Consider the following 13,731-nt stretch of genomic DNA (forward strand, 5'->3'; position numbering starts at 1 on the left):
GAGTGACAGTAGTTTTTATATGTCTAGTTTGTTGCCTGTAGAAATTATGAGTTTAGACACCAACATCATATCTGTAGCTTATTTAGTTCCAATTATATGCACATTTTAAATAAATTTGGCGGCCATTTTTCAAAATTGCCGCCATTTGTATACAAGGTGAAAAATCAAGTGTCAACAGGGATTAGGGTGAACAGGACGGATTAGTTAGGATATCTGGCTATGTTGACTGCTTTTAACATTCCACTCCCCCTAACTTTCTTTGTTAAATTGGCCTCTATCAAGTTGATTTGGTTTGGCGTAGGCAGTGGGCCTTATTACTGGGATGGGAAAACTAGGCCTATTTTTTTTTTAGTCCGACTGACACGCCAAGCTTTGGCAGATGGGGGGGGGGCTTGACCAGACCGATGGGAGAAGGCCTTAAGCACCCTCCCCGACCCCACTGGCGCCTCTCCGGTTGAAAGCACGAACTCCAATACGATTAATCGTGCGGGGAATCCAGTACTTTATTAGCGCAGCAGTTTATCCACAACAGTTTGTAGAGGGCGTTCTGTCGTCGAGCGGAACGCACTTTGATATGCAGAACAGCTCGTTCTTCATGACCAACGATTGGTGATCGAGAAAAAGGACGGAAAAAACAATTGTTTTGTTGTCAAAAAGCTACTGTGTTTGTAATGTGTTAAAATGCAGCGTTTAGGAAGGATGAAGAGAGAGATAGAAATGTTTGAGAGATCTCCGCCACCTGGTATTTCGTGTTCGATGAAGAGTGATAGCAGCGACAGTCTTGAGGCCCGTGAGTTAAAAATTTGTTTTGGCACAGTCAGTCACGAAGCACTAGACCTAGCCTAGGCCTACTACAGTAGGTACCATGTACAAACAAGTAGGCCCTAGTAGGCTAGGCCCAAGTAGTAGAGGCATGGCCCAGTTCCTAGCTATTAACTAGACCTAGGCCATAGTGTCTCAGATCATTTCGGCCACCAGATTTTTAACAATTGAAAGTATGGCGCGCCAATAGAGTTGGTAGTGACAGTGTGGTTGTTGCAGGATGCGGAAGCGTAGGCAAATAATAATCTGGCCGTTTTTTTTATTTAAAGTTCTATTGTATTGTCCCTTACTTAGTGAAAACTTTAAAAAAAATAAATTTTGAAATTGAATTGGCCATTTTGAATCATTTAAAAAATTTTATCTGAAAAAAAAATATTTTACTATAGTTACGCCACGTTTTACGAAACAGAAAATTGAAGGGGTGACAGCTCCAAGTGTTTCCGGTTTTAGCTAATAAACATGCGAAATTGATACTTAGCATATGACCCTTGACATCGACTAGTTGGTTTGTGTTAGTCAAAGAGTACAGTATATAACAGAAGAGAGTCGACTGCTATTCTTAATGCACGCGAGTCAGCGTGACGCCCAAACTGCTGTATGGGGAAAACACCCACCATAGCGTCTGTTGTGGATGCATGAGTTGCGCCGAGTGATGGCATCATATAAATACAGTAATTTAAGACCTGTATTTGGAAAAGAGTCAAATTATTATATCCGTTTTTCAATGAAATATAAAGGCAAGACTTTATAAGAATAACATTAGGCCATGTAAAATAAAACAATTGGTTAGCATCCTTATGTTATCAATTTTCGTGGTAAGGAGAGAGGTTTTTTTTTTTTTTTTTTTGGGTTGAACATGAAAAAAGAATTTCGCAAGGAAAAACAGTGCTCAAAAAAAAAAAGAAGAAAACAAGAGAGACCAAAATTACATACAAGGAATTATATAATTCATCTATAGCAAGCAGAAACTTCACCTATGAATAACAGCGTCAGAATGCAATTATCTCTATGCATGCACAATTCACTCCTCAACACAACAGGCATCATGGATACCATGTGGCTACAGTATAGGCCTATGGAACAAAAGTAGAGCATAGAACTGCAAGTGGTCTGGTTAGTGTGTGGACAGGTGATAAACAAACCTATATTAAATGCAGTTTGTGAGTGTTTTGTAAAAAATAAAAATTTTTTTAAAAATCGGGTCGGTGGCCTTTTTGATGGTTAGGAGAGGATGCTAACCAATTATTTTATTTTACATGGCCTTATTGGAAAATATGCTATGTATTGTGGGTTTTTTGAATGTTTACTTTCACAATAGTGTTTTGAATGTTGATAAAAAAAAAAGCCTCCTGGGAGTTTATAAGAAAAATAATATTTAATAGGCCTCACTATACTAGAAGACGACTATTCATTATAAACAATCATCCATCCATGCATTGGTATTCAATGTATGTAATTCTTATTAAATGAGAACATATATTTAATGATGTGTTTGCTTTGACTATGACTATGTTCTCCAGCCCTTCCTCAGTCTGGTATGTAAATATAATTTTTTCTCTTTAATAGTCAAACAAATTAATGTACAGTATAAAACAGTAGTAAAATAATAGTCAGAAACACCAAAGTAACTTTCAAAATATTTTACTTTATTTAGTATTTTTCCACACGAACTTCAAATACTTTCACAAGCAAATGAGAGTTAGGTATGACGAGGAAAACACCCATTTGATACTCTTAAAATCCCGGATTTATGATGATAAATGAGAAAAAAAATCATCCATCCAACTGTTAGTGACCCAGGCACTGTCTGTGATGAGGTATTAGCACCCACATTAAAATCAGGGGTGGATCCATGATTTGATAGAGGGTGGTTCATAATGGAAAATTTATGATTCCTATGACGGAAATGAGCTTTCCCGACTTCTGAAGAGTTTTTTTAATGACCTTTAAGTTCTTCAAAATCAGTCAGTGTCAGTGCTGTCGGAAGAAAATCAAACAATCCGACAGGCTCTTCTGTTTGAAGGCCTTCCGCCCATCGCCGCATTCGATTCATGCTCAAACCCAACCTCATGGTATATGGCGTGTCGATGTTTTGAAATGGTGCACAATGAAGCTTATCAACTGGGAACCTGTCAGCATTATAAACAAGATGACGATTAGATAGGGTAGTGCTAGGCCTGACTCTCTTTTATAAATACTGTACTTTTCTTAATTTAGAACCAGCATGCAAGATTCTTTTTTCCCATGCGCGTCAGTGCTGTCGGAAGAAAATCAAAGAACACTCAGACAGGCTCTTCTCTTTGAACGGCCTTCCGCCCATCGCCGCATTCGATTCACGCTCAAACCCAACCTCGTGGTATATGGTGTATAGATGTTTTGAAATGGTGCGCAGTGAAGCTTATCAACTGGGAACCTGTCAGCATTATAAACAAGATGACGATTAGATAGGGTAGTGCTAGGCCTGACTCTCTTTTATAAATACTGTACTTAATTTATTAAATAGGACCAGCATGCAAGATTCTTTTTAGCATTAATGGTTTTCAATCAGGTAAGTACGTACTGCTGGTTTCAAGAGAACTGTAATCTGCTGTACAGGTAATGTTGTGCCGATTAATGTCAAGCAAGTCTGCCACACAAAAAATAGGCCTAGTGTATTACATTCCTCGGTGTCGGTTGACCACAGCCAAGTACAGTACTGTAGGCCTAATATGAACTTTTGACTTGATCAACTCAACCTTAATTTTTTTTAATCAATGTTAACTCATCCCCAGACGTCCGTGGCCCATCCAGTCAACTCATCCCCATTATTGGTGGTGGTAAAAAATATTTTTGTGACATCACTATGTACTTTATTAATTTTATTGTTCACATCATAGAGAAGGAAGTTCTTTCTCTATGTTCACATAGATTATTCCAAATAAACAGCATTCATTGATACTTCAATAATTAATATTGTATACATACAAAAAGAATATTTAATTTAAAATGTAAATTTACTCTATCATCCAAAATAAGCTTAACTATATAAATTGCAATGTTGTGTTCATCTTCATCATCTGAAGTGGTGGGACTTCTTCATCATGGGCTTTTCTTGAATGAATTACTTTTTGAAGCCTGCATGGACCTTGAATGTTGTAAAATCATAATAGTTCGATGATAATTTTTGGGGAAAAAATGCTATACAAAAATGTGATATTGCTACTCAATTTTCAATTTGATTAGCAAACATTGCTAATCAAAATTTTGAAATGAAAATGTTCATCCCACAGTCTTGTCAGTCGTTGATTTGCTCGTATTGCCGTTCGTGATGTATAAGTTGTGTAATTGAAAATTAGAATTTTAATTATTTTATGTACTTACATTTTTATAAAGATAAAATGAAATAAATGAATTTGTATGAAGTTGCACCTTTGTTGCAAAATTTGCTAAATTCCTTATAAAATGATGAAAAAATGCCAACACTGTCACTTTCGATTAGTTTTTCTTACTGTAATTATCAATATACATCCATGAAACAACAGTACCAAGAACGAGTAAATAAATTGAAATACGCCCCAAAAATATTTAATAAAATAGTAAAACGAGTAAATTAATTGAAATACTCCCCAAAAATATTTAACAAAATAGTACAAATAACGAATTAATTGAAATACGCCACAATTAACGCATTACATTCACTGAGAGACGCGCTTGGCGTTTCATAGAAATGACCGGCGGCTCAACTTGTCGTAATTCCTGTATGTGTACATGAACATCAAGTACTGAGTAACAAAATGTGTGTTTTTTTATTGTTTTAAGGAAAAATATGACTATTAATTATTAGGAATGTATGTACAAGAATCTTTATCAGAAATTTATATTTTGCATTTATATCATTTTACTGTATCCACCATGCCATGTCTTAATTGCTTATAATGTATAATATTTTAATTTAACGTAACAATTAAGATGTTCTTTTCCATCATATTCCATTAGGCATATCTTTTATAATATGATGATAATTATTTCTTGTGAATCTTCGGTGAATCACTTTACAGAATTAGGGTGATTTTAGATAGAGAAGGAGGTATTAAGGTGTGCTGTAACTAACTGTTCAATGTACAGTTTGTGACAACCTCTCATGGCTACCAATTCATAAAAATTAATGAAATAATAAAATGTTTTGTGTGTAATGAATTCATATTTTTACTTTCAAACAATAGCATTTTAAAATAAAATAAAAATAATGAATTGGGTGTTTTAAGTTTCACTCTTTTTTATGCATGATGAAGTAAATATTTTCGCTGTATAATGTAAATGTAACTAAAGACTTACGCTCGTATTCTTAAAACAAACTTTAGTCGAACTTCGAACTACTGTAGAACTTCATTTACTGTAGTGCTACAGTAGTTGCATCTTTAACTTCAATTTGTATTCACAAACAATGTAGTCGAAGTTTTAACTACGACTAAATCAAGTCCTAGTTTTAGTTCAACTTAAGACGACTGGCAAGCCACGACTATCAAACTAACCAAAAAAAAAGGCTATTAACTTTTATAGCAGACGAAATTTTAGAGATCCGGTAACGCGGATGAATATTAAACAGTTCTGCGTATTTCGAACATCGAATACATTGCGGTTAGCGCTCTAGTATTCTTATTATACCTCTATGGGTGAAGCTAGGTGATTGCAACGCGAGGGGATTACGTGCAAATCAGGAACTATCACATGCGGCTAGTGAAACATGTTAATTTCTCCTTTTGGAAGCTAAATTTGATCTCTCTTTTGTTTAACACACCGAAGATATTTCAAACCTGCGTATATAATCGTTTTTATTCGTTTCACTTTATCGTGAGTTACAAAAAACACGTTTTTAGTGGGGTAAATATTTCAAGTCGGCGTCGTCAGTTTTGATGGATATTTTTAAAGTAGGCCGAATTTGACATTAAATATTTGTTTTACAGATGGGACATAATGATAACGATTTTTTGAACAGTACATCTGTTGGACAATATTTTTGTGCACAGTTATCTTTTTGTATCCCTTTTAAACAAATTTGTTAATATTCATTTACCGTAATACATACAGTATATATGAAATTTCATAATTGTCCCATCTGTAATGTTTATGTATTAGCAATTGAAATTATGAATGACACAAGATTAAAGTCTTTGCTAATGTACTTTTAAAATTTGTTTGCAGAAATTATTGGGGCAGAAAACACTCCTTATAATGGTGGACTTTTTCATTTAGAAATTCAGCTCCCAGAAAGGTAAGTACAAAACAATTTTTTTTAAATGATTTTTAGTATGCAGGAACTCCTTCGAAAATGTTGCTGTCCAAGAAACATTTTACATACATAGGTACAAGAGGTGTACACAAAAGAGAAAGTGTAAACTTTTATATCTGCCTACTCTGAAAATATTCATGTCAGACTCATTATCAATTTTCAATTCACAAACATTTTTCAGTATTTTCATGTAACACAGCGAGCCGCCCGGCCGCCTTTTGGACGGCCAACAATTACTTCGGACAGCCACTTTTACAGTGATGATTTGGACAGCTTGGCCTACTCAGCTTGGCCTAGCCCAGTTCGGGACTGCTACCTTTAACAAATTCTTTATAGAGTCTATCGGATGTTGCATTAAACTGAAACTAAATCATATTACGTTTGATAAAATTTACTTGATTGAATTTACGTTGTTTTCATACCGACATTCGGTGGGGACTCCCAAAAAGGTACAGCTAAACCATTGTCTATCCGATGAAATTTTAACTTACAACATGCATATGTTGTGTTGAAAACATTTTCATACCCTGCTGGAAAATGAACAGTTCTAAGCACATGGCTCTTGCAAATACAGTACTTAATATTCGGTTCCCTGAGATATCGTTCTTGTCCGTAACTCCACAGTGGCCATTCGTAGCATAAATATACTTTTGGCATAATTTGGACCCCGTAGCATGTAGCATTAATGCTACGCATAATTTCATGAAAACGTGCATAACGTAGCATAATTTAGAATTGATGTAAATTTCATTACATTAAGAAAAATAAATTGCAAATAAAAGGCTGAGAGTGCCATTTCCGAGCATCTACTGTAAAGGTGCCAATTTTTAAAATTTTCTCACCTCACCTAGAAAGGCAATTAGGTACTTAGGGAGTGTGGATTTTAATCAAATGCGCTATTTTGAACGCCATAAGTACTGCATACTCGACTGTCGTGTATCTGAGTACCAGAATGTACCAATGGCATAATTTTATTGGACACAGTGACCACAATGTGTAACCCCCCTGCAACCCCGTTCCTAGGCAATATGTCATTTTCCGTTGTGTTTACAATACAACATCATCAGTTAATAAATGCTCATAGCCAAGTACACACTTACTTTAATTATTTAAGGGGATAAACATTATAATATTCACAAATAACAGCTGTGTGTGAAGGCATTAAGGCCTAGGCTATAGGTCTATGTATTGCAGTTTACACAGAATTAGGAGAAAGATAAAAATACCCATCGCCTAGTGATCGACGTCAGCGGAGACATGTTGAAGATCATTGACGTTTTGCCGTTTATCTGAGTGCAGATGACATTTCATATGTCAAAACTTTTTACTTTCACAGGTATGCACTACTAGACTTCAAAAAAATTACGAACAAGGTTTCACTGGTACTCTTTGGTCTTTAATGTCTTTCCAAAGATCCTTTCCGTGAACTATAACAGTAAAATATAAAACAAGTTAATTACACAACTGCAACTATAACTGATTTTCTCTAAAAACATTATCATGGTTTTTTCCATGAACTCAAAATTAATTAACCGTAACAGAGTTTTCATTATCATAGCAATTATAGCATAGTCACTATATCTTTTATATCATATTATTAATACAACAGCATATATTCCTATTATTAAGAACACAATTATTGATAGTACCTCAATTGCTCTCCACAAATAACCAGCAGTGCAATGTCTTCAAGATTTATAATCATCTGATATCCTAAAAATAATAATGATTGATAATCTAATAATAATCATTGGTAATTATCTACAATCAGATATGTATGAGGTCTAAATATAAGTCTTTGTATCCCAAAACAAATGAATAATATCCATAAAAACATCAATACACAAGTACAGCCCTTCGATTCCTGGCTGTTTCCAAATATGGAATGAGTTAGGCAAGTCATGAATATTCTTGAGTTCAAACAACAACGAGTGCAGCCTTCTCTAGCAAAGCAGTATCTACTCATATTTTCCGAGATAAAACTATGATTAAACTAACACATTAAACACTGTACTTTAAGTACAGTGTTTAATGTTACTGTATACAGATAATATCTGTATACAGTAACATTAAACTGCTCATAAAGGTCTATAATTTTTACTGGACCTTTGTCCTACGTCTTCATACCAGTTTGCCTTAACAATTTTTCAATAAATTCAAAGTAATATCAACGAATCTCTGTTATAAACTTTCTCTAGGCCTAGGCTATAACATGGCCACCTACGGCACCAAAGGTGCTTCATAATACGGTCATAAATAACAAATGAACAAAAGTTTGTTAAGGAAAACCATTGCAATAGTAATTAACTATAACTCACTCAAAATCATTAAATCAAACTTGGTAATTCCCATCCGGCGTCAAATCCACAATATCGTTAATTTAACTGACGAAAATGATCAATAGCTCGTCGTTAGGGAAACCATAAAAAAAACCACTACGTCGAGAGAGGGCGCAATTCAAAAGTTTATACCCAGGTATAAACCGCACAACAGGTATACATTTATTTTAATATTGGTTGCATTTATATTTTTCTATATTTAATGGCTATTTTAATCCTTTTAAATGACATTAGGCTAGCATACAATTTGTTTGGCGTTCGGGCACGACTTCTGACACATTTTATGTGTATTTTTCAATAAAGTGAAATGAATGAATAATAATAATTAATGTATTTTCATGATTAAGACTCCATATTCATCCTTATTAAATAATAACTTAATAAAAAAATAATACCGTTCATTGTTTTTTTTTTTTTTCTACTATGATTTAATCTCATTCTTTTAAAAACCTTCGTGCACAGTACTCTTCATTCCGCAACCTCGAAATAAAGACGACCTGGTGCTTCATCATCCACACTACAGTGTACTGTCTATTCTTTCGTCACAAGTTTCATATGTTGTATTCCTCCACTAAATAATATTACCCAAAAATTTGTCAATGGTAAACCATTTGTCGTCGTTAACAAATGAAATTTTTGGTACGAAATTTATAGCCCACTATTTTTTAGTCGCTCGCGGTGGAGCAATACAAGTCCATCGTACCACCGCGGTGCGGTCGCATGCAGAGCATGTTTTAAAAGCATAGAGTGTTCATAGTTGAGTGCCTTAGCGTCAGGATCGTTGCACGGATAACAAAAGTGCCAAATTTGGTACAGATATTAGTATAGGCATACAGTTTTGAAAAATCTCTGGAACCAAAAAAAATTTCTTATTTTTGGGGTAAAAAATTGCAATTTTGGTAAAAAATACAGTTTTCAATATTTTGGTATTTTTCACTAATATAGTGCAAGAGCTACCTGGACAAAGAGGTTTAGAGTCGATATGCTTATTATTTAGTAAGAAATAAGCAAATAAAGGTGAACAATTATAAAGAAAATAAAAGACTTTTTGGACAAAAATGTTACTTTTGAAACAATCTAGATTTTAACCTTGTGCATAGATTAATAATTGAATTACTTTGATGACAAAAGTGCCAAATTTGGTACAAATATTAGTATGAGCATATCATTTTGAAAAATCTCTGGGGCCAAAAAAAAAAAAAAATTTTGGTGTAAAAAAATGAATTTTTGGTGTAAAAATGGACTTTTTGGTGTAAAAAAAATTAATTTTTGGGAAAAAAATATGGTTTTTAATATTTCAGTATTTTTGACTATTATAGTACAAGGCCTACTTGTACAAACAGGTTTAGAATCTATATGGTCATTCTTTTGTCACAAATTTAAAGCAAATAAGAATGAAAAAAATAAAGAAAATACCTGTATAAAAAGATTTTTTGTTACGAAAATGTCACTTTTTTAAAAGTCTGGTTTTTAATCACGTACATGAGCTTACGGCAGCCATAATAGTTGCTTCTGGTTGGTCATCCAAACAGGCCTCCGTGAACACATGGGTGAGTGGATGCGCAAGGTCGTTGTTATTCTGAGAGACCTTAATTATTGATACTGATGTAGGCCTACTGGTCCTGTCAGTGTCATACTAAAGAATAGTGAGTTGCTCAAATGTCTGGATACAGGAGTCGAACTGCTTATATTGATGTTTGCTTATGGAAAGAAAATAACTCCGTCCCCAGAGGGGGAGGGGAATAGAAATACTCTTCCTTTTCCAATAAATAATGATGTGGTATATCACACTCTGTAAAATTAATGAAAAGGGGTAGAGAACTGGGACAGTCGCATTTTGGATTTTACTATGGCAAGTTTACTTACTCTGTATACTGTAGCTCCCAAAACGCTATTGTTGTACCTACTGTATTTTCACTATCGTTCCTAATTATCACCAAATGCTACAGTATGCATTTCCTTTGCTGACTGTTCAAACCGTTAATGTTTAATCTGTGGTAAGAATTTGTTATTTTGCGGATTGATCCACATTAACAATGTTGCCTCAAGGCCTACAGATGTCAGGACATGAGGCGTTGCTACTTCAGGTCTCCAACAACACCAAAATGAATGCAAATTTCACTAACTTATGGGTTTCAATAAAATAGGCCCAAGGCCCTCCGTCACTGTCTGAGCTTCCATGGCTTTGTCCATAAACTACCACCAATGGCACTGTCCTAGATCCCTCTTGGAGCCATATGTGGCACGCAGCCTAAAGACCATGTTGCTAGCAAGACGCATCCCAACCCCCATCGAAACTGTCTACGGGAATCCTTATAGGCCTTGGTAGACTATGGGTGAGCCCAGTGAGGGTCAAATTCGGGTAATCATTATTGGCTTTACAGTATGAGAGCGTCTAACCAAAACAAAAGCCCAGTCCTCTATTTTTACCAAAAATTAACTGTATTTCGTCCAAAAAATAGTCTAACATTTTTTTAAACCCGACACTCTTACTGACCAGTGAGGTATAATACATAGCATATCAGGATATAGTTTAAATCTCAACAAAACATTTTTTTTTTCACCAAAAATCAGTTTTTATACCACCAAAAAATGTTGGGATTTTGTAAAAACCTTTTGTATCTATATTGACTAATCAGGTAATATATTGGTTAAATTGTATTTTTCCATACAGAGAACTGCAGTTAATTTGTAAATGTTGACAATTTAAATTTTTTATCAATTTTTAATGCCTTATGTATAATATAGCACTATATTATTGACTAGTGAGATATAATACCCTATAGAGCCTATCAAATCTATTTTGTGCCAAAAATGGGCGCAATTGGGATTTTTTTTTAACTGTTGTCATATTCTGATATTATTGATCAGTGAGATGTATGATATCAATGGTTAAAATATATTTTTACATGCAGAGCTAATTAGTTATAATTTAAATGTCAACAAATCTATATTTTTTAATTTAAAAAATCATATTTTTATCCTAAAAAATGGCCAAAAATCTGGGTGTTATCAACCAGTGAGGTATACTGTTGATTAGAATATATTTTTACATGCAAAGCATACCAGTTATTATACTGTAGCTTAGATGTCAAAAAAACTCTATTTTTTACCTATAAATCATGTTTTTAGCTCAAAAAAGTGTCAAAAAATTGGGTGTTTTTTTTGTTTTTTTTGTTTCAGATATTTTCTTGAAGAGCATGTTGATAAAAGTATTTCATTCTTATTTGCTTATTTGTGAAAAAAAAGAATGACCATATAGATTCTAAACCTGTTTGTACAAGTAGGCCTTGTACTACACCAGGGTAATAGTGAAAAATACAAAAATATTAAAAACCATATTTTTATCCAATAATTCAATTTTTTACACCAAAAATGTAATTTTTTTTTGGCTCCAGAGATTTTTCAAAATTGTCTGTATCAGATTTGGCTTTTTTTTCATACTGTAGGTAATCCAATTATTAATCTATAAATCTAGATTGGTACAAAAGCTATTTTTCCCTCCAAAGTCTTTTATTTTCTTTACATTTTTTCATCTTTATTTGCTTATTTCTACTAAATAACGATAACATTGATGCTAAACCTATACATGTAGGTCTTGCACTGTAATAATAGTTAAAAATACCAAAATATTGAAAACCGTATTTTTTTCCCAAAAATGTGTTTTTTTATCCCAAAAATAAGATTTTTTATTTTGGTTACAGATATTTTCTTGACAAGCATGTTGATAAAATTATCTCCACCAAAAATTAAAGTTTTGTCATCCGTGTAATGATTCTTCCATATTTTTATGTTAAGGCACCCACTCTACTATCAACGTTGAGACCTACTGTATGGTTGCATCGTTGTGTCTCACTACCACCCAGTGGTTCAGTGTACTGCTACTGTACGCTTGAAAATGAGTGCAAATTAACACTAACAAGTCAGACAGCAATTCTGCTGTAGTTAATTAAATATTGTATTGTATAGATATTCATACTAATATTAATATTGTCCACACCGTTGAAATGTAAATAAAACTAACTGTTTTGTTATATTAATACGACGGATCAAAATCGAACAAGCAAGCTTGCATGCAAGACCATCGTCGTTGATCCAGGTCTCTGTGTGCGGTTGTTGTTGACATGCACTGGCACTGTATTTTTCGTAATCATAGGTCGATCTATTGAAGTAAAAAAGGGATATAATTATTGTGAATAATAGTTATTATGAAATTGAAATTAATAATGCTGCAATTCAGAACCTGCTGCTGCAGAATGTGCCTATGGTGCTTCAGCTAAGCAACATAAAGTTAATATATAATAATAATAATAGGCTACATTTGGCATTGTTAAACGTTGTAAACTAGGCCTAGGCCAAGTCTCAACCTATTTATAGCCTAGGCCTGGTGAGTGCACCAGAAGAACACAATAAAATAATAAATGTTGGAAGATTCCTACTATAATATTTACCAATACTTCGATCTCCAAAATATATCCATGTTCTTTTAATTGATATCCATTGTATTGTAACACCGTTGCTAGGATAGTCTAGGGTGTTGGAATACAGTACGGCTTTAAGATAATTTTTTTTTTGTCTATAGAAGGCTCGAAAATAAAATAAAAATAAATTTGTTTCTAAAATTTCTATTTTTATAGCAGAGGGTGTGCTAACTGGCCAATTCTTTTTATTTTTTATTTATTTTTTTTCGAAATTACTATTATTGGTGGTTGGAGGGTTTGATAAATAAGGATAAAAAAATCTCGCTTTCAAAACTACTTGTTTTTTTTTAATAACCAGAATGTATTGTATTGTATAAGGCTGGTTCAATTGTTGGAATATGAAATTCTATAATGCTGTATAGAAAAGCTTGATGTGGACGAAAATTATTGTAAATCTTTTTAATGCCTTTTATGTTGCAGATATCCATTTGAGCCACCCAAGGTACGATTTGTTACACCTATTTATCATCCCAACATTGATGCTGCTGGACGAATATGCCTGGACATCCTGAAGATGCCTCCAAGTGTAAGTACAGTTAAACTTGCCTAAGTCGACTTTGCTTTAAAGTTATTTTACATGTGAAATTGTTGTGTTTTCCATTAATTAACGATCTTTAAGTCGAATTTCATCAATTTTTCAATGCCATTTTGGGTTCAACTTAGGCAAGTTTAACTGTATTAATAGAATCTTATTAAGATACAGAAAAACATACAAGTCAATTTTATTGTCAAAAAATCATTTTCATCAGGATGGTGTAACAAAGAATCAAATTTATTTTACAAAGTGATATAATTAATATAATTAATATATATATATATA

General features: G+C 33.5%; 1 protein-coding gene across 1 annotated transcript; it reads left to right on the plus strand.

Annotated features, from left to right (window-relative positions):
• The first annotated feature begins 558 nt into the window (after positions 1 to 558).
• LOC117116674 (ubiquitin-conjugating enzyme E2 T-like) lies at positions 559 to 13,476 on the plus strand. Its single transcript, XM_033260759.1, has 3 exons — positions 559 to 790; positions 6,004 to 6,073; positions 13,332 to 13,476. The coding sequence occupies exons 1-3, from the start codon at positions 682 to 684 to the stop codon at positions 13,459 to 13,461; spliced, it is 309 nt and encodes a 102-aa protein (XP_033116650.1). The 5' UTR covers positions 559 to 681; the 3' UTR covers positions 13,462 to 13,476.
• Positions 13,477 to 13,731: the final 255 nt, after the last annotated feature.

The sequence above is a fragment of the Anneissia japonica genome, unplaced genomic scaffold (genome assembly GCF_011630105.1).
Source record: "Anneissia japonica isolate Jap-2015-1 unplaced genomic scaffold, ASM1163010v1 scaffold287768_len205223_cov117, whole genome shotgun sequence".
Taxonomy (NCBI): domain Eukaryota; kingdom Metazoa; phylum Echinodermata; class Crinoidea; order Comatulida; family Comatulidae; genus Anneissia; species Anneissia japonica.